Source organism: Toxorhynchites rutilus, chromosome 2 (genome assembly GCF_029784135.1).
Source record: "Toxorhynchites rutilus septentrionalis strain SRP chromosome 2, ASM2978413v1, whole genome shotgun sequence".
Classification (NCBI taxonomy): domain Eukaryota; kingdom Metazoa; phylum Arthropoda; class Insecta; order Diptera; family Culicidae; genus Toxorhynchites; species Toxorhynchites rutilus.
Window position 1 is genome coordinate 251,683,188 of NC_073745.1, and position 20,630 is coordinate 251,703,817.

Here is a 20,630-nt window from a genome sequence, read left to right on the forward strand (position 1 = left end):
GACTGAGCAATAATCGATTGCGGGCGCATACAATATTGGATACGGAAATATCCTACTGATGTGGAAGAATAATCTTCTGAAGCTATCCTGTTAATTGCGATTGATTGAAAAACCACAAAACCAAATGTATTTGGTCACAGTGTTACATGGATAGAAAACATTCAATTAAACTCTTTCACATGAATATATTTTGAAAATTCCCAAAGGAACTGGCAGATTATTTTCAGTAACGATTAGATATTTCCACATTTTCCTCGATACTGGAAGCCCACCAGTGGTTAATGCCAACTCGATAACCACCTGTTAATAGCACTTGATTGAAACATATTTGGTCACAGTGTAACATGGATAGAAAACGTTCAATTAAACTCTTTCACATGAATATATTTTGAAAATTCCCAGAGGAACTGGCAGATTATTTTCAGTAACGATTAGTTATTTCCACATTTTCCTCGATACTGGAAGAAGCCCACCAGTGGTTAATGCCAACTCGATAACCACCTGTTAATAGCACTTTATTGAAACATATTTGGTCACAGTGTTACATGGATAGAAAACATTCAATTAAATTCTTTCACATGAATATATTTTGAAAATTCCCAAAGGAACTGGCAGATTATTTTCAGTAACGATTAGATATTTCCACATTTTCCTCGATACTGGAAGCCCACCAGTGGTTAATGCCAACTCGATAACCACCTGTTAATAGCACTTGGTTGAAACATATTTGGTCACACTGTAACATGGATAGAAAACATTCAATTAAACTCTTTCACATGAATATATTTTGAAAATTCCCAAAGGAACTGGCAGATTATTTTCCAGCAATGATTAGATCTTTCCGGAACTTTCTCGATGCTGAATGGCATCCTAACGGAAAGAGTTCTGCGCGTGTATGTGTCGATCCTTCGCCGTCCACCTCCTCCAGCACGTTAGGCAACGATGTTGTCTTGTCGATGTCCTCACGAAAAATGAATGTGTCTCACCACCAGAATATCGCTTAAGTATGCTTTTTGTGTGTGATTGAATCGAGAGAAGGTGTGGTTTACGATGGCAATTTGGAAGGCAAACTAGAGGGGAATGAACTCTCTGAGCTGGGAACTTTCGGCGACTGAGCAATAATCGATTTCGGGCGCATACAATATTGGATACGGAAATATCCTACTGATGGGGAAGAATAATCTTCTGAAGCTATCCTGTTAATTGCGATTGATTGAAAAGCCACAAAACCAAATGTATTTGGTCACAGTGTTACATGGATACAAAACATTCAATTAAACTCTTTCACATGAATATATTTTGAAAATTCCCAAAGGAACTGGCAGATTATTTTCAGTAACGATTAGATATTTCCACATTTTCCTCGATACTGGAAGCCTACCATTGGTTAATGCCAACTCCATAACCACCTGTTAATAGCACTTGATTGAAACATATTTGGTCACAGTGTTACATGGATAGAAAACATTCAATCAAACTCTTTCACATGAATATATTTTGAAAATTCCCAAAGGAACTGGCAGATTATTTTAAGTAACGATTAGATATTTCCACATTTTCCTCGATACTGGAAGCCCACCAGTGGTTAATGCCAACTCGATAACAACCTGTTAATTGCACTTGATTGAAACATATTTGGTCACAGTGTAACATGGATAGAAAACATTCAATTAAACTCTTTCACATGAATATATTTTGAAAATTCCCAGAGGAACTGGCAGATTATTCTCAGTAACGATTAGATATTTCCACATTTTCCTCGATACTGGAAGCCCACCAGTGGTTAATGCCAACTCGATAACCACCTGTTAATAGCCGCGCGTGTATGTGTGTGTAGCAATGTCTTCCCAGGGAACCGTTTGTGGCATCACTCTCCTCCTGATAGATTCCCTTCTGGCCTATGGTGCACAAACAGGCTCTTGGTGACACCGTTCATCCGCGCTTTCATGATAAATAAAGAGCTTCACCGCAACAGCGACAACATGCTCCAATCGCTGTTCAATTAGAACTGAGTGGATTTCCGAGCGCCGCTCGCTTATATACCGATTGGTGATTTCAATAGCCTGTTTTGAAAGCAATTTTAAGACTATTGAAACAAGTTTTTGGATCAAAAAGTAACAAGTATATAACGCGTAGACATTTTATCTTTCGAATGAAGTGTTTATCATACCATTTCGTTCAGTTGTTTAGGAGCTATTAACGCTCAAAATCTCGGTCTCCGGCGTAACGCTTTCGTTTTCGAAACTTTGATTTTACACCCCGGTATAGAAATGAAAGACGTAGTCCTACGTCAAAATGTTTCGAATAACCCTACATATCCCAAGATCTACGAAGTTGTACAGAAATATCATTGTTTGTTTATTGTAATACGGATTGATGCTCAAACGAGCGAGGATGGATTTTTTTTAAGAAAAGCTAAGTGAACAGTATCAACTATTAGGCACTGCCTACTTTACAGAGATGAACCAGCCTACGGCTGAAAGTCTCTTAAATAAAGACAAAAAAAATTGTAAGGGGTTGTATCTAGGACACGATCGCATATTTTCGACGTAGAACTACGCAATTATATTGTGCAATCCACTAGTTTACCACTTCTAATATTATTTTAGAATGCATCGAAATGTTTGTAATAGATGTTCTTCGTTACAAATAAATTTGATGGACGTCCTTTTACGTTTGATATGATGCCTAGGACTACCAAAATATGTGAACTGAACTGAATTGTCAAACGATCATTGTATTTTACATTTCTCTCTGAAATTATTGCACATCTCATGTTTACGTAGTTCTCGAACCGCGAAAATTCATTCACCTCTAGTATCTGAAATGATGATTTTCTCAGGCTTCTCAGTTTAAAAGTACGTTTTAGGGAAACATATTCCGGTCTGCACAACGACAAGCGAGTAAAAAAGTAGTGATCCCCGATAATCTTTCGATTAATCGATTAATCGAATACTTCCTGAAAAAACGGATTATTAATCGAACGAATACTGCGCAACCAATAATCGAAGCGAACGAATAATTTACGTCGATTAATCGATCCAAACCCAAAAAACAGGAAGTGGGTTATATCTATGGTATAACCGCAAGGGTGACGTAGGACTATCGTTGATTTAGAGATCATTTGTTTGAAGTTGAATCTAAATCCATTCTGAATGAATGAATAAATGAATATTTGGGGGACTTCGAAAACGAGAGCGTTACGTTGGAGGCACAAGGTTTTATGCATCCAATATAGGATACGAAAAACCTTGTTCTGAAGAATAATCATCAGAAGCTAACCTGCTAACTGTACTTGATTGACAAATCACAAACTCAAATGTATTATATGGATATTTTATGGATAGAAAACATTAAAATAAACTCTTTCGCTTGAATGTAATTTTCAATTCCAAGGGGAACTGGCAGATTATTTTCCAGCAACGATTAGATATTTCCACATTTTCCTCGATACTGGAAGCCCACCAGTGGTTAATACTAACTCGATAACCACCTGTTAATAGTACTTGATTGAAAAATATTTGGTCACAGTGTTACATGGATAGAAAACATTCAAATAAACTCTTTAACATGAATGTATTTTTAAATTCCCAGAGGAACTGGCAGATTATTTTCCAGCAATGATTAGATCTTTCCGGAACTTTCTCGATGATGAATGGCATCCAAACGGAAAGAATTCTGCGCGTGTATGTGTCGATCCTTCGCCGTCCACCTCCTCCAGCACGTTAGGCAACGATGTTGTCTTGTCGATGTCCTCACGAAAAATGAATGTGTCTCACCACCAGAATATCGCTTAAGTATGCTTTTTGTGTGTGATTGAATCGAGAGAAGGTGTGGTTTACGATGGCAATTTGGAAGGCAAACTAGAGGGGAATTAATTCTCTGAGCTCGGAACTTTCGGCGACTGAGCAATAATCGATTGCGGGCGCATACAAAATTGGATACGGAAATATCCTACTGATGGGGAAGAATAATCTTCAGAAGCTATCCTATTAATTGCGATTGATTGAACAATCACAAAACCAAATGTATTTGGCCACAGTGTTACATGGATAGAAAACATTCAAATAAACTCTTTCACATGAATGTATTTTTAAATTCCCAGAGGAACTGGCAGATAATTTTCCGGATCTTTCTCGATGCTGAATGGCATCCAAACGGAAAGAATTCTGCGCGTGTATGTGTGTGTGTGTGTAGCGGCTGCTTCGAGATCTTCCCGGTGAACCGTTTGTGGCATCACTCTCCTCCTGATGGATTCCCTTCTGGCCTAAGCTGCACAAATAGGCTCTTGGTGACACCGTTCATCCGCGCTCTCATGATAAACGAAGTTGGCTTCACCACAACAGCGACAACATGCTCCAATCGCTGTTCAATTAGAACTGAGTGGATTTCCGAGCGGCGCTCGATTATATACCGATTGGTGATTTCAATAGCCTGTTTTGAAAGCAATTTTAAGACTATTGAAACAAGTTTTTGGATCAAAAAGTAACAAGTATAGAACGCGTAGACATTTTATCTTTCGAATGAAGTGTTTATCATACCATTTCGTTCAGTGGTTTAGGAGCTATTAACGCTTAAAATCTCGGTCTCCGGCGTAACGCTTTCGTTTTCGAAACTTTGATTTTACACCCCGGTATAGAAATGAAAGACGTAGTCCTACGTCAAAAAAAAAGAAAAAAAAGGGCTTCCACTGCAGTTTTATCTTGAAATTAAATCATTATTTTTGATGCTCCTCTAAACTCGTAAACGAAGCTCAGTGCAGTCAACGCGAATTGAGCTTCCTTTATAAGTTCAGGGGAGCGTAAAAAGAATAATTGATTTTCAGGCAGAATGAACACTTTTTTGATTCCAGATGGCTTTCTATCGAATGAGAAATATTAGTCTAACTAATTGTTTCTCTCATTGTGACGATTAATCGATTATTAGAGGCGATTAATCGTATCGAAAAACAAACAAGCTGAAAAGTATTTGATTAGCTGATGAACGATTAATTTCAAAATTCGGGGAACACTACTTGCATGTATTTGCAAAGTGGATTCCCCCCGGCACATTGATTTTGAAGTCCGTGTTAGGGAAACACAGCTAAGTGGGAAAAAAATACCTCCGACTTGCATGTATATTTGCAAAGAGGATTTCCAAAGGTATATCGATTTTTAAGTCTGTGTTGGGGAAACCGTGAATCGGGCCAATCAAAACGTAAGGGCGTTTAGATAACTTTTGACATTTTACAGTTATTCAATTATTCATCTCATGAAAAATAACATTTTATTAATTGTGATAGACGCGTAGAAATATTTCCTATCAATTGATGCAAACATCTTTCCGATCTGTTAAGAAATCTTCGAGTTATAAGCATTCGAAATACGGGTAGGGTCAAAAGCACAAAATCGGCAGAACAAATGTATGGGAAAAAAGAAGTTCTTCCAGTTTTCATGAATTTAAATCGTTTAGAGATTAGCGGATTGTTATGTATAGCATATCAAACAAATCTTAGAGAATTTCCGATTCGATTGGTATACAAGTCATGAGAATTCGTTCACAGTGAAAATAATTATTAACGTTAACTTTATTTCATAAAAACGTGACCTGTTTTCTGATTTGGCACCCTTCCTGAAAGACGTAGTTCTACGTCAAAAACTGCCTATTTTGAGCGACAATTCAAAACTGTGACGAGTCAAAACTACACTACGTGTTATAACGTTAGAACCACTCGATTCTTTTGAGTTTCAAGAGATGTGTGAAAGCTCGGTAGAAATGAGATATACAGTATAGCATACAATAAATATCTTCGTATTAGTTGTTATATTCAGGCGCCTGAACAAAACAATAAATTGCAAATGGCCAGCCTTATAAATGTTATTATATCCTACACTTATTACATCACTACGCTTACAAATTTACACAACATTTCAACTTGAGAACTGAAACAGCTCAGCCAGATAACGTCGATTTATGATAGAAAATGTTCGAGATTAGATTCACAAGTGATGTTACTAACTAAATAGCGATACAAATAACTTCACTGGTAATGTTAGGGAACGAATAAAAATTGAGAACATACTGCTATTACCAATAAAGTTAACATTTTTATCAATGTAAAAACATAGAATGGAAAATAGAAACGAAGTTAAAATGGAATTTAGGCGCAATACATTTTTTTCCCGAATTTTGTTTCCAAGAAGAAATGAAATGTCCACGTGAACAACCGGGGGAGGGGGGTGTCTGAAATCGTGCTTTTACTGTCCACGTGGTGTGTGTAGTTTACAAATCTTTAAAGAAAAATCGATTTTTTATTTCTTCCCGATATTTTTGTCCACTACATCTACACACATCGATTAAAAAAAATGGGTGGGTTCTATCTATGATATAACCGCAACGTTTACGTGGAACTACCGTTGTTTTAGTAAGCGTTTGTATTGTTAAATTATCGATTGAATCGAACAATTTTCGAATTCAATTGAATTCAACCTATTTGCTTTGTAAAAAGTAAAAAGTTTGAACAGTTGCCACGTAAGATCAATTCATGCATTGTAATAGATTATGTTTTACGTTTGATATAATGCCTAGAACTACCAAAATATGTGAACGGAAGAATTGTCAATCGATCATTGTATTTTACATTTCCCTCTGAAATTATTACATCTCTCATGTTTACGTAGATCTCGAACAGCGAAAGTTCATTCACCTCTAGTATCTGAAATGGCATTTTCCCGAGTATAAAGGTACTTGCAGCTTGCATATTGCAAAGCGGATTCCCACAGGCACATTGATTTTGAAGTCCGTGTTAGAGAAACACATTTTGGTGTGAACAAAAATACCCCCCTACTTGCATATATTTGCAAAGCGGATTCCTCCAGGCACATTGATTTTCAAGTCCGTGTTAGGGAAACGCAGGTCAGTGGGAACAAGAACACCCCCGACTTGCATGTATATTTGCAACGCGGATTTCCAAAGGGAATATTGATTTTGAAGTCTGTGTTGGGGAAACCGTGAATTGGGCCAATCAAAACTTGGCAGTTAGGGCGTTTAGATAACGCTTGACATTTTATAGTTATTCAATTGTTTATCTCATGAAAAATAACATTTTATTAATGTCGACAGACGCGTAGAAATATTTCCTGTCAATTGATGCAAACATCTTTCCGATCTATTAAGAAATGCTCGAGTTATAAGCATTCGGAATCTTTCATTTTTTCCTGCATGTTCTGTGTTTAGGTTTTCATTTCACCCCCATATACTCCGGTTAGACGTAGTCCCACGTCAAAAAATGTACGTAAAATATTCCAAAAGCTGAAGGCTTTAAACTTTCAAATGATGTATAGATCATTATCTAAATAGAATGTTTCGAAAGCTTGTTTTCTACTTTCAAAGGAAGTAAAAAGAGTTCTGCGTAGTGGGGTATGAATTCGAGTTTTTGTCGCTGTATATCGTATTACAATTGGTGTATGTTTATTCCTATTCTTATTCAGTTTGCCTTTAGTGTGTACCAAATGAACAAAAATCATCGCAAAGTTACCGCAAGTCATTCATGATTATTTTTAATTTCTCTTCTGGTGGCAATTTTGTTCAAAACAAACGGCGAATAAGTCTACAAATTCCTATTAAAATAAAACTAAAACATTTTAGCGTTCATTGTACTACAAAAAACGTGTTCAAATTCTATTACCTCCATTTGTGTCTAGTTAGTTAGTGAATGATGGCAGGATTTTCATTAAAGGTGAAAACTAAAACCGGCCAGCAGCATATTGTCAGCAACTTAGAACAGAATACTACTGTTCGGATACTCAAGAATCTAATCACTGAACTGACAAATATACCGGAGGATGCGATGCATGTAGTACTAGGATTTCCCCCATTCAAGCCACTGGACTTCAATAAGGACGATGAACTTATATTAGCTATCGGTATAAGCAACGGGGATACACTGATAGTGCAAGAGAAGCAAATAAGCGAAGAGGAACGCAATCAGCTTGCTGCGAAAAAGCGTCTGGAAGAGGATGAAAAGTTGGCAAAGGAACTCGCCGCTCAAAGCGAAGGAGGCAGTGGGATACTTCTGAAGCAAATTGTTCCCAGCGATAATTCCTGTCTCTTCACAAGCATTGGTTTGTCAGTTTGTAGTGATTTGTACGAATGTCTTAATGGACACACTTGTTTCACTTATTCGATATAGGATACGTTCTAACGGGAAAAGTGGATCCAGAGAGTAGCCAATATATGCGGGAAATAATTGCCGCCACCGTTAATGCCGATAAGCAGGAATACAACGAGGGTATCCTAGGGCGTCCAAATGATGAGTATTGTGCTTGGATTTTGCAGCCCGAATCATGGGGTGGTGCGATTGAGGTTTCGATACTTTCTGCGTACCACGGAATCGAGTTCGATGTTGTGGACATTACAAATGCGATCATTAACCGCTTTGGGGAGGATAAAAACTACGGCATGAGAGCGTTCCTGCTATTCGACGGGATTCACTACGACCCTTTGTATCTTGAGTCTACAACGGTGAGATCATGTTTTTCGAAATAAAATACACTGAAGTCGCTTTTCACGTGGTTATTTTATACGCGGATTTTGGAATTTTACGCGGACTTCGAAATTTACGCGGCGCGCATTAACCTCGTAAAATTCAATGTGCTAATTGATGTGACTTTTCCCGAAATAATTTAGAATTGTATCACTGATTAGTAGCTGAAAAATAGTAACATGCAAAAAAAATCAGATAATCAGTTGTTATAATATGGGTTACATTTTAAACTAATAATTCACTGTTTGTTAGATTTTTACACGGCTTATTTTTACGCGGATTTTGGAATTTACGCGGATTTCGGAATTCACGCGGTCTTGGTTTACGCGGCACCTATCCCTCGCGTAAAAATGTACATGTAATCGTATCACCATCTCAAAAGCACTCGCACAATCAGTTCAAATAACATTCTGTTCTGAATGAATTTCCTACAGGGTGAACCGCCAAAGACCATCTTCCCAATCGAAGACAACGCTGTGTACCTGCAGGCGGAACAACTTGCGCAAGAGGCAAAATCTTCCCGTCAATTCACCGACGTGAACAAGTTTACGCTGAAATGTAACGTTTGCGACTGCCACCTGAAGGGACAGGAAGAAGCACAACAGCATGCGAAAAAAACTGGACACATTAATTTCGGAGAAATTTGAGATACCTGTCAGGATAAAGAGAGAATGAAATTGGACAGTTATAGATTATATAGCAAGCATCTTAGGACTTTTTCTCTGTTCTATCGGTTCGATAAATTTGAGTGTGGTCTGTCGTCGAGTTCATGTTATTTATGGCGATTTCAGTTGAGTGTATTGATCTCTGCATGCGCGTATTTTGCATTTACGTTTGTTGAGGGCAGTTTCGTTGAATATAAATTTTTGTAAATTGTCCATAGAATTCTCATTAGGCCGTGTAAACATCACAGATTCGATTTTCAGCGCTAACGATTTCCGAATGAACTTCCACTATTGACAACACTCAACGTGAAAGGCAAAATACATTGAATTCGCTGGGAAATTATAGTTGTGGAGGTATACTGTACACTAGAGAAGAATGAATCTGATGTGCTTCATATAATATGCCCTGCTAATTAGAGTGTTCAATAAAATTTATATGGGGTCCAACTGTTTTTAGTTTTCTTTGTGTTTCGCATAAAGCTTCAGTCATTTGATATATGGACGTAAAAAAAAAGAATCTATCTCGGTACCATGTTAATGACATAAAAGTGTTGAATATTCAAAATGAAGGTCATTTTTTGCACTTTAAAGGAAAAATCGCAAATACTGCAAATCTCTGCAAATACGTACTATTTTGAACGTTCTGTTGGCTAACCAGATCAGCCAGTTTTGTTCCACCATTTCTTCATATCTGTCGCATCCTGAGTCACCTTTCCAATTTTCTTCAACTTCTGTCCCAACAACTGTCCAATATTTCTCAATTGGGCGGAATTGCGTTGAGGCGATTAATTTCCTTTCCTAATAAATCTACCCCGTTGTCTCGATACCACTGTAGTACTTCTCCGCGGTAGTGATAGCTTTCCAAATCTGGCCAAAACTTTACGGGTCCATTGTGAGTTTTAATGTACGAAAGAATAAATATTATCAGGCAGTCCTGATTGTATCTTTCGGAATTCGTGGGCTTGTTTGCCACGAAAACCTGTATTTTTTGTCCACAGCTGCAAATAACTTACCAGATCATGCCTTTTCTTGCGAATTTATCGTCATAAACAAATTTGAACTTGCTAAAGGTGGCCGTACACTGTTTGCCCGGAGGTCAAATATTTGATATTTTTTGACAGATAAGGTTTGATTTGATATTTGTACAAACACTATTTTGTTTGCCACTCTTCAATTTTAAACAGTAGTAAACAATATCAAACACCGAACATGGAAAAAAATCAACTGAAATATCCAAGGTAACCTAACCATGTACCGACAGGTTCGAAGAACAGACTGAAAAAATATTTTAGGCATCCAATAATTGAATATTTGCTTGTCGTGTTTTGTGTAGAATATATTTGATCAGTACACGTTGACCAAATTTTATCTGTCAAAAAGAGTCAAATATTTGGCTTCGGTCAAACAGTGTATGAGCACCCTAAGGACGTCACCTTTGTTCCATAGAAACCACATTAGACGATCATCCTAGAAGCCCATGAATAATCAAGCTGGTTGACAGCATAATTTTCACTATTAAGTATTGTTCCAACCTCCGAAGAATATAGACATACTAACAAACAAGTCTTTTCATTTGCTGGAGTCTGTAACAATTTTTGGCGACGAGGTCATTTCAACCCACTTCAAGACGATCCAGATCAAGCCCTTGCAAGATGTCCGACCAGGATTTGAGGAACGCAATTCTCCGGCTCACTGAACTGGTAGCTAGCCAACAAGAGCAGATTCAACTTCTCAACCGAACCGGTCAAGCCAACCAACCGGGAAGTGAGAAAATCATCGAATCGTTGGCCACGGGAATTGAAGACTTCTACTACGATCCTGACGGTGGAGTGTTTTTCGAAGCATGGTTCGCGCGCTACGAGGATATCTTCAAGGTTGACGGCAAGAATCTGGACGATCCGGCGAAGGTGAGGCTACTCTTGAGGAAGATCGGCACCAAGTTCCATGAGCGGTACGTAAACAGTATCCTGCCAAAGCATCCCCGCGATTTCGGCCTGGACGACACGGTGAAGAAACTTAAGAAGCTTTTTGGCCGCCAAACCTTGCTGTTTAACGATCGCTACCGTTGTCTACAATATGTCAAGAACGAAGCAGACGATTTTTCAAGTTACGCTGCCTCTGTGAACAAGCACTGCGAAGCATTCCAGCTGACCAAGCTCACCGACGACCAATTCAAGGCACTACGTTTTGTTTGCGGTCTACAATCTCCCCGCGATGCAGACATCCGAACTCGATTGATCGGTAAGTTAGAAGCTGAAGAGCATGCTCCGCCAGCAGACGGCACGAAGCTCACACTGGAAAATCTCGTCGAGGAATGCCATCGGTTTAACAATCTGAAGCAGGACACCAAGATGGTAGAGAAGCCCGTTCCGGAAAAATCCGTCGTCAACGCCGTTTCTACCAAGCCTGCTAAGAAGAAGCGACCGAAATCTCCGTGCTGGTTCTGCGGTGATTTACACTTTGTGAAGGAATGCCCCTATCAAGACCACAGCTGTAGCAAGTGCAAACGGAAGGGGCATAAAGAAGGTTACTGTTCATCCGTGGAATCAAAACCGAAGTCTGCAAAGAAATTCGAAAAACCGAAATCCAAGGAATATGTGAAGTCCAAAGGAATTTCGGTGAAACGCATCGATCTCCAAGGGAAAAGGAAATACGTTACCGTCGGAATCAATGGCAACGATTCTGTTCTCCAGTTGGATTGCGCTTCCGATATCACGATCATTTCTACGCAAACCTGGAAGGCGATCGGAAAACCAGCCATCAGCGAAACCAAAATCACCGCCATCAGCGCTTCCGGAAATAAGATCGACATGACTGGAGAGTTCCTTGCTGAATTAACCATCCAAAGCGTGACGAAAGCAAGCATTGTCTACGTGTCATCAAGCTCCGATTTGGATGTCCTTGGAATTGAAACAATCGACCTATTCGATCTGTGGTCAATTCCAATCAGCTCGCTGGTTAATGCTATCCATCATAAACCGGAAGACACTGATCAAAAGCTGCGTACGAAGTTTTCTGAAATGTTCCAGAGTACACTAGGCCGGTACACCAAAGCGAAGGTTAAACTCTACTTGAAGCCCGACGTCCGTCCAGTGTACTATCCAAAGAGACCAGTTGCATACGCTGCCCTTCCAAAGATGGATGCCAAACTTCAACGTCTTCAAGACAAGGGAATAATCTCACCAGTGAAGTTTTCCGACTGGGCAACCTCGATAGTCGTGATCCGGAAGTCAGACAACGTTTCCGTCCGTATCTGCGGCGACTATTCTACAGGGTTGAACAACGCACTAGATTCAGATGCCCATCCGCTTCCGCATCCAGATGATGTTTTTGCTGATCTGGCTGGTTGCCGGTATTTCTCCCAACTCGATCTATTTGATGCGTACCTGCAAGTCGAGGTTGAGGAGGAATCTCAGAAGTATCTAACGATCAACACTCATCGTGGACTGTTCAAATACAACCGTATGCCGCCTGGAATCAAGTCCGCTCCTGGTGCGTTCCAAAGGATTATCGATAGCATGGTCGCTGGTATTCCTGGAGTGAAACCGTATCTGGATGACATCATGATTGCCGGTAGGACAAAGGAAGAACACGATCGCAGCCTCCATGAAGTTCTGGAACGGATCAAGACGTACGGTTTTCATCTGAGGATCGAAAAATGTCGATTTGGCCTATCGCAAATCAAGTTTCTAGGTCATATAATCGACAAAGGCGGCTTACGACCTGATCCAGCGAAGACTACCGCAATTTCGCAGATGCCAGCTCCAATGAACGTATCACAGCTTCGATCGTATCTTGGAGCTATCAATTATTATGGACGTTTCGTCAAGCAGATGAAGGAGCTGAGAGCACCCATGGACTACTTGCTGAAACAAAACGTCAATTGGGAATGGACTGCAAGCTGCCAGAAGTCATTCGACAAGTTCAAAACGCTGCTCACTTCCGACTTGTTGCTGACGCACTTCGACCCGAACAAGGAAATCATCGTAGCAGGTGATGCATCCAAAGACGGCTTGGGCGCTGTTATTATGCATCGCTTCCCGGATGGATCAGTGAAGGCAATGAAGGCCGTGAAGGCCGCTGCTGTAGATCCTGTGCTGAAGCTGCTAAGTCACCACGCAAGACGGACCTGGAGTCGTGGCCCATTCCATCGAAGCCGTGGGAACGAGTCCATATTGATTATGCTGGCCCAATCAATGGATACTACTACTTTCTGGTAATCGACGCATATTCAAAATGGCCAGAAATCTATCGCACTCGAAGCACAAGTACAACAAAGACACTGGAGATGCTAGACAAGATATTTGCAAGATACGGCAATCCCAAAACTCTCGTCTCGGATAATGGATCGCAATTTGTTAGCGCCAGATTCAAGCAATTCTGTGAAGAAGCTGGAATCACCCACTTAACGATTGCGCCTTACCATCCACCGTCTAATGGACAGGCTGAGCGCTTTGTGGACACACTCAAGAGAGGACTCAAGAAGTTACGAGAGGGAGGAAATCCAGCAACTTTCCGACATCTTCAAACTTTCCTTTCCGTTTATCGATCCACGCCCAATCGAAGTGCTCCTGATCATTAGTCTCCTGCAGAGCTTTTCCTTGGTAGACCCATCACTACTACTCTGGATCTGCTCAAACCCCGGAAGACACCGACACCAGCTGTAAACAGTAAGCAAAATAACCAGTTCAATCGACACCATGGCACCGTCAAGAGAGAGTTCTGCACTAATGATTTGGTGTATGCAGAGGTTCATCATCGCAATCAAGTCTCCTGGGTTATGTCTCCTGGGCAAGGTGATCGAGAAGAAAGGTTCCGTCATGTATGCTGTCCTCCTGGAATCCAAACCGAAGTCTGCAAAGAAATTCGAAAAACCGAAATCCAAGGAAGTCTTTTCATTTGCTGGAGTCTGTAACAACCTTGAACGGTGATTGTATAGAACCTTTGTACGGGAAGTTGCCATTAGGCAGAAGAACTTCATTGTACAACTTCCGGGCGTAGCTTTTGGCCACTGGGTACTACTCCAGTGTCCTGTTTGTTTGCTTATTGGCCCGAAAAAATGTCCGAAATCCTTCTCGCAGACGAATCCCTCTGAAGATGATTTGGCTGGCTTTTTATTTCTTGGCGATATCATAACACGAAAGCTCTGGGTTTGCCCTAATCGTTCTTGCAGTTAAAAATAAAGAATTGAAGCTATAAACTACGCTTTTCTCCATGCAGCGTTCTATGGTGAAGTGGAAATTAAAAAGAATAAGGTACACCGGGGCAAGTTGAAACGATTTTTTCGAAGTTCAACTTGAAAGTTATCTTTAAAAAACACTAATTCACTAAATTGAAATCTGTTTCCAGCATATACAAGGTATAACAGATGACTTTCGATAAAAAATAGGGATTCACACTGGATACTTCGAAAAATATCAATTTTGAAAATGTTTAGTTTTCATATGCATTGTTTCCCGTTGTCTCGTAGAGCGGGGTAAGTTGAAACGTCACGAGTTTAATTTGCGGTTTTGCTTTTCAGGTTTTGGTACACGTGAGATGTGGGGGTTAATACACACAAAATGGACACTATATACTAGGAATTAATATACGAAACAATAACGTCAAGAATACTATTTTAGACGCTTTCGTGTCAGAGTAGAGCCACTCTAAACGGCCACTTATGGGGATTATGGGATCATTCAAATATTCAAATATTATGTAACGCACTCAAAAAGGGAGAAAGGGATGACTCGAGGGAACTTGTTTAGAAATAAACCCAACTAAATATAAACATTTTTATGCAAATGACCATTTTTTACATTTTAAGTAGAAAAGAGGGAATCTAAAATAGTAAGAAAAAATAGCATTACGTAATATTTGAACGACCCCTAGTTGCAATATAAACAATTTTTACTTGTATCATGTCTGTGTATTAACATACTGAAGAACGAAATATGAATGGTTCTTATTTTTTTAATTTATCATCATTCATTTATACAGCAATCATAGACAATTTTCACTGGTTTCAACTTAACCCAGGGTTGGAAAAAACATGGGGTTAGTTTAAATACCGAAAAAGATTTGTCTGTTTAGTTTTCAAAACCACTACACTTGATTATCTTTATTTGATTACCTGACGTGCGATTCTGGCGATATTTTTGAAATAATCTGTGTTTTCGGACCGATTGAGTCAGCGCGCAAGAATGTTTGTTTTGATTTCACGGAACAAGTAAAAGTAAACAAAGGCGCGGATTGTGTTAAAGCATTCCAATATTCTGGTAATGGCTGTCATAAGGTGGGTTGAAAGATAATGTTTAGTATATATATTTTTATCATGTCAATCCATCATTCCCAGTGAAAGTTACGATTCCCGTTTTAACTTACCCCGAATTTCAATTTGCCCCAGTGTATCTTATAAAATTCTCAACACTGATCAACACCTTCAAATGCTGCTTCCGATCTTTAGTTCTACTACGACGCCTAAAAGTCGGCGAAACTGTTGAAATCGTCACCAAAAATTATCGTGCTGTGTTCCAAAAATGGGCGGTATATGATATTACAGAAGAACCCCAATTACCCGCGGAATAGTCGGACAAACTGTCAGATCTCTCAAATCACGGATAAGGTAATAAAGGACTAAAAATAAGGTGCAAACATCGAAAAAAAATTGTAAGGGCTTGTTTTTAGGACACGACCGCATATTTTCGACGTAGAACTACGCAATTATATTATGCAATCCACTTATTTATCAATCGAATTTTATTTTAGAATGCATCGAAACTTTCGTAATAAATTTGATGAACGTTGTTTTACGTTTGATATGATGCCTAGGACTACCAAAATATGTGAACGGAAGAATTGTTGAACGATCATTGTATTTTACATTTCCCTCTGAAAATATTGCACATCTCAGTTCTCGAACCGCGAAAGTTCATTCACCTCTAGTATCTGAAATGACGATTTCCCAGGCATCTCAGTTTGAAAGTATGTTTCAGGGAAACATTTTCCGGTCTGCACAACGACAAGCGAGTACAAAAGTACTCAACACCAAAAAATACCCCTGGCTTGCATGTATTTGCAAAGCACATTATTTTTGAAGTCCGTGTTAGGGAAACACAGCTCAGTGGGAAAAAATACCCCCGATTTGCATGTATAGTTGCAGAGCGGATTTCCAAAGGTACATCGATTTTGAAGTCAGTGTTAGGAAAACCGTAAATTGGGTCAATCAAAACTTGGCAGTTAGGGCGGTTAAATAACGCTGGACATTTTATAGTTATTCAATTGTTCATCTCATGAACAATAATATTTTATTAATTGTGATAGACGCGTAGAAATCTTTCCTATCAATTGATGCAAACATCTTTCCGATCTGTTAAGAAATGTTCGAGTTATAAGCATTCGAAATATGGGTAGGGTTAGCACCAAAATCGGCAAAACAAATGTGTGGGAAAAAAGGAAGTTCTTCCAGTTTTCATGAATTTAAACCGTTTAGAGATTAGCGAATTGTAATGTATAGCATATCAAACAAATCTTGGAAAATTTCCGATTCGATTGGTATGCAAATCGTGAGAATTCGTTCACGGTGAAAATAGTTATTGACGTAAACTTTATTCCATAAAAACGCGACGTGTTTTCTGATTTGACACCCTTCCTGAAAGACGTAGTTCTACGTCAAAAGATGTTTAAACATGAAAAATATCTTTTATTAATACAGAAACGATTAAACTTTACATCTATAAGATCGTGTACACCAGTGGCCAAATAATGTATTGTGCGTCTATTCCCTAACTGGACACGACGGTTCGAAACAGTCGCATTTGAAACGGTCGTAAAAATTGTCGCGTTTGCCGTTGACAGCTAAACATGTCAAAAGTGACAAATCCAATTATCGTCATCGTATTTCGCCAGTATTTTCGATTAATAGCAGCATGGAAAATTCAATTATTGAAAACGTTCAGCATCGTCGGGCTAACAGCAACACAAAATATCATTGTTTGTATGGCTACTACTTCCTAGAATTATCACGATCACAGTTAAGTACAATCTACAAGAAGTCCAAATCAACCCAGGGGTTAGACATCAATTGAATATAGGCTACCCAAAATCAAAATCAATATGGCGTCATTTGTTTATCAACATATCATTTACGAGGATTGAAATCGAAAAAATGTACTGCTTTATTCTAACTGCACTAGCGGCCCAATAAGTTAAGTTATTGGAATAGCTTTGCTGTTGCACTCGAACAGACTCTCGTAACTTTTTTTCTTTTCTTTTATTCAATGTTTCTTTTTTATTCCAAATGTCTCTATGTCTAAAACTTCTACTCTTTCTCTGCGATCTATTATTGCTCTTTCAATTTGACTTTAACATTCAACTCTACTCTCTCTACTCTCTACTCTGTACCTTCTCTACATTGTACTCTCTCTACTCTGTACTCTCTCTATTCTCTCTACTCTACCTACTCTCCCTACTCTCTCTACTCTCTACTTTCTCTACTCTGTACTCTCTCTACTCTCTCTACTCTCTCTACTCTCTCTACTCTCTCTACTCTCTACTCACTCTACTCTCTCTACTCTCTACTCACTCTACTCTCTCTACTCTCTACTCACTCTACTCTCTCTACTCTCTACTCACTCTACTCTCTCTACTCTCTCTACTCTCTCTACTCTTTACTCTCTACTCTCTACTCTCTATTATCTCTACTGTCTAATCTATACTCTCTCTACTCTCAACTCTGTACTCTCTCTACTTTCTACTCTGTACTCTCTCCACTCTCTATTCTCCCTACTCTCTCTACTCTCTACATTCTCCACTCTCTACTCTGTACTCTCTCTACTCTTTACTCTCTACTCTCTACTCACTCTACTCTCTACTCTCTACTCTCTCTACTCTCTCTACTCTCTACTCTCTCTACTCTCTCTACTCTCTACTCTCTCTATCCTCCACTCTCTGCTTTCTACTCTCTACTCTCTATTCTCTACTCTAAAAAAAAAAAAGAAAAACGTTCACACAATCACATACACGCACAAACGAACACATGCACACAAGCGAACGCGCAGAGTCTCACACACAAAAAACATCTGCATCTGCTGACTGCTCCATCTCTCACACTGTTTTTGTATACATCAATCAACCAAAACACACACTCCCATACACGCACACGAACACACAAACACGCACATGCACACGCAACCGAACATACGCAAACGAACACACGCACACACGCAGACCCGCACAGTCTCACACACATAACACATGCAAACGCGCACACTCTCTCACACAAAAAAAAACACATCGCAGCTGCTCACTCTCTCACTCTGTTTGTGTTTACGTCGAGAATACGACCATTTACGACCGTTTACGACTGTCCACGACGGCCGCGCTTTATTTTTTAGCGATTTTATTTATAGTAAGATGAGCGTAAACAACAGTAATTGATTGAACCAAAAGGTCAGTAAACCGCAGCAATATTGGGTACACTGGCAATATGAGGGATTTGACGTTTTAGTCGTACCCCTGAATCAACCATCAGTTCCTGGATTGTGGAATATGAACGAGAAGGAATAATAACTCGTAGCAAACGTCAGAGTACTTTTAGAAAGATTTATGTAGACAAACGAACTTGGTTGATAAACCTGTACCAGAAAAATCCTATCTTGTATCTCGACGAAGCTCGCCAACAGTTCATCATGCACTTTGGAGTCTCAATCAGCGCATCGTCAATTTGTAAAATATTACACGCATATGTAAGCTGACCAGACGTCCCGCGTTACGCGGGACAGTCCCGCATTTCAACAAAATGTCCCGCGTAGGATTACGTCCCGCGAAACGTCCCGCTTTTGGCAAAAGAAACGAAAATGTCCCGCGATATCAATATATTTCAGTATTATAATTTGATCATGTTGATTTTCTTAAATGGACCTGGACTTAAATAAACCTCAAAATAAAACTTTTATTTGTCAGACTGTTCAAGAGCGCTTCCAATGCATTCAACGAATAATACGTTGAGCTGGTTTAATCGCACCGACAGTGGACTTTTTGTTTAGAGAGTGTCAACTGGAAACGACAGCAACAAAATCGGAAAATTGATTTTTATAAAAAAATATTTTTAGAATTTTTATAAAGATTCATAAAGATTTTTATAAAAGTCCCCTATTGATCCGCAGGAACCAACGTGAATCAAACGAAAAGTTCATCTTTGGTCCTCTAGCTCGGTCATTGCTTAACGTGTTAAATAAGCCGAAAGAACTGGTATATGCTGGACAGGAATAGGCAGGGTTGATGGAGTATCGCAAATGAAGCAAATGTTGGCCGGAACCTCAATCATGGCTGATGAAAAGATGTATGTCGACATGTTCTTATACCTTTCCGTGGCTTTGGTAGTCAGCCACTTCATTATGGCCATTCGCTTAAAAGTTTTCTATAGGCCGAAGCTGGAGTATGTTGGGAAGGTTGGCGGTCTACGCGACAATGTTTATCTCCAGCCGATCCATTATCCATTCTCCAGTGATCTTTTGGCATAATAGGCTGATCCCCGTTGAAGAAAATTGTTGAATTTGAATCGTGCTTGCCACGCTTTAATGCTCTAACTGAGCCAGTGATTTTCAGGCGTAAACAAAATCTAAACCACCGAAAAATCACAATTGAATGACGATACTTAGAAAGAAATAATACAGATCAGGTTTAATTGCAAGGACACATGTTAAGTGTTTCACGAATAAATGAGACTCGCTAAACTATGGTTTATTTTCACATAACGTATATACATAACGTTTTGTTTTTTTGTGTCCCGCGTTAGACCTTTGACCATCTGGTCACTTTACGCATATGGAATGACATGGAAAGTAGATATCGAAAGATATGTTAATGAATTGAGCTGTTTTCAATGGGATCTTCACCAACTCCTTTTTCTTGACAAAGTTGCCTTTGCAAATACAGAGATCATGCGCAACCGAGGATACGGAATTATAGGACAGAAGTTAATGTTTAGAGGAGAGTTTTGCAGGAAACCACGAATTCCGTGTCTCTGCTTTTTAGGGCAAGCTGGCATAGTGGAAAGTTTTGAAACAGAAGGTACATTCACGCGTCAAAAATCATATCCAGTTAAATTTTCAGTGTGGGTGATGGACGGTGCTCGCATTCATTGTGACGCGAACATCATACAATATTTGCGCTCTTTGGGAATAATTCCTCTCTTTTTACCAGCTTACTGTCCATTTTACAATCCAATTGAAGTTGTTTTTGGATTAATTAAAAGATATTTGAAGAGAAACTTCAAAGAGATTGATAATATGCCACTATCGAGTGCTGTTCAAGCCGGGCTTATCAAATTTACCTTATATAATTGTACAGAACTGTTTTCAAAATGCGGTTATGCTTCTGGTGGTAAATTCAATTCATCGGTTATGTATCAATAAAGTACAAAAATGATAAATGTTTTATTTTATTTATTCATCAGT

General features: G+C 39.2%; 3 protein-coding genes across 3 annotated transcripts; all 3 read left to right on the top strand.

The window, feature by feature from the left end:
- The first annotated feature begins 7,524 nt into the window (after positions 1–7,524).
- Positions 7,525–9,637, top strand: LOC129767780 (ubiquitin thioesterase OTU1). Its single transcript, XM_055768967.1, has 3 exons — positions 7,525–8,102; positions 8,171–8,502; positions 8,959–9,637. Exons 1-3 carry the CDS (start codon positions 7,694–7,696, stop codon positions 9,169–9,171), a joined length of 954 nt encoding a protein of 317 aa, XP_055624942.1. The 5' UTR covers positions 7,525–7,693; the 3' UTR covers positions 9,172–9,637.
- Positions 9,638–10,841: 1,204 nt separating this feature from the next.
- On the top strand, positions 10,842–13,409 carry LOC129766809 (uncharacterized protein K02A2.6-like). The gene has a single exon (XM_055767406.1). It carries the CDS (start codon positions 10,842–10,844, stop codon positions 13,407–13,409), a length of 2,568 nt encoding a protein of 855 aa, XP_055623381.1.
- A 3,690-nt stretch (positions 13,410–17,099) lies between these two features.
- On the top strand, positions 17,100–20,588 carry LOC129766810 (uncharacterized). The gene is made up of 3 exons (XM_055767407.1): positions 17,100–17,242; positions 18,704–18,912; positions 19,993–20,588. The coding sequence occupies exons 1-3, from the start codon at positions 17,100–17,102 to the stop codon at positions 20,586–20,588; spliced, it is 948 nt and encodes a 315-aa protein (XP_055623382.1).
- Positions 20,589–20,630: the final 42 nt, after the last annotated feature.

Excerpts from the sequence above, each read along its gene's own strand:
- LOC129767780 (XM_055768967.1), top strand. The coding sequence starts at position 7,694 with ATGATGGCAGGATTTTCATTAAAGGTGAAAACTAAAACCGGCCAGCAG. Across the intron at positions 8,103-8,170 it reads CTGTCTCTTCACAAGCATTG|GATACGTTCTAACGGGAAAA; the intron begins GTTTGTCAGTTT and ends TATTCGATATAG. Across the intron at positions 8,503-8,958 it reads TGTATCTTGAGTCTACAACG|GGTGAACCGCCAAAGACCAT; the intron begins GTGAGATCATGT and ends AATTTCCTACAG.
- LOC129766810 (XM_055767407.1), top strand. The coding sequence starts at position 17,100 with ATGGAAAATTCAATTATTGAAAACGTTCAGCATCGTCGGGCTAACAGC. Across the intron at positions 17,243-18,703 it reads AAGTCCAAATCAACCCAGGG|TTCCTGGATTGTGGAATATG; the intron begins GTTAGACATCAA and ends ATCAACCATCAG. Across the intron at positions 18,913-19,992 it reads AATTTGTAAAATATTACACG|ACGCATATGGAATGACATGG; the intron begins CATATGTAAGCT and ends TCTGGTCACTTT.
- LOC129766809 (XM_055767406.1), top strand. The coding sequence starts at position 10,842 with ATGTCCGACCAGGATTTGAGGAACGCAATTCTCCGGCTCACTGAACTG.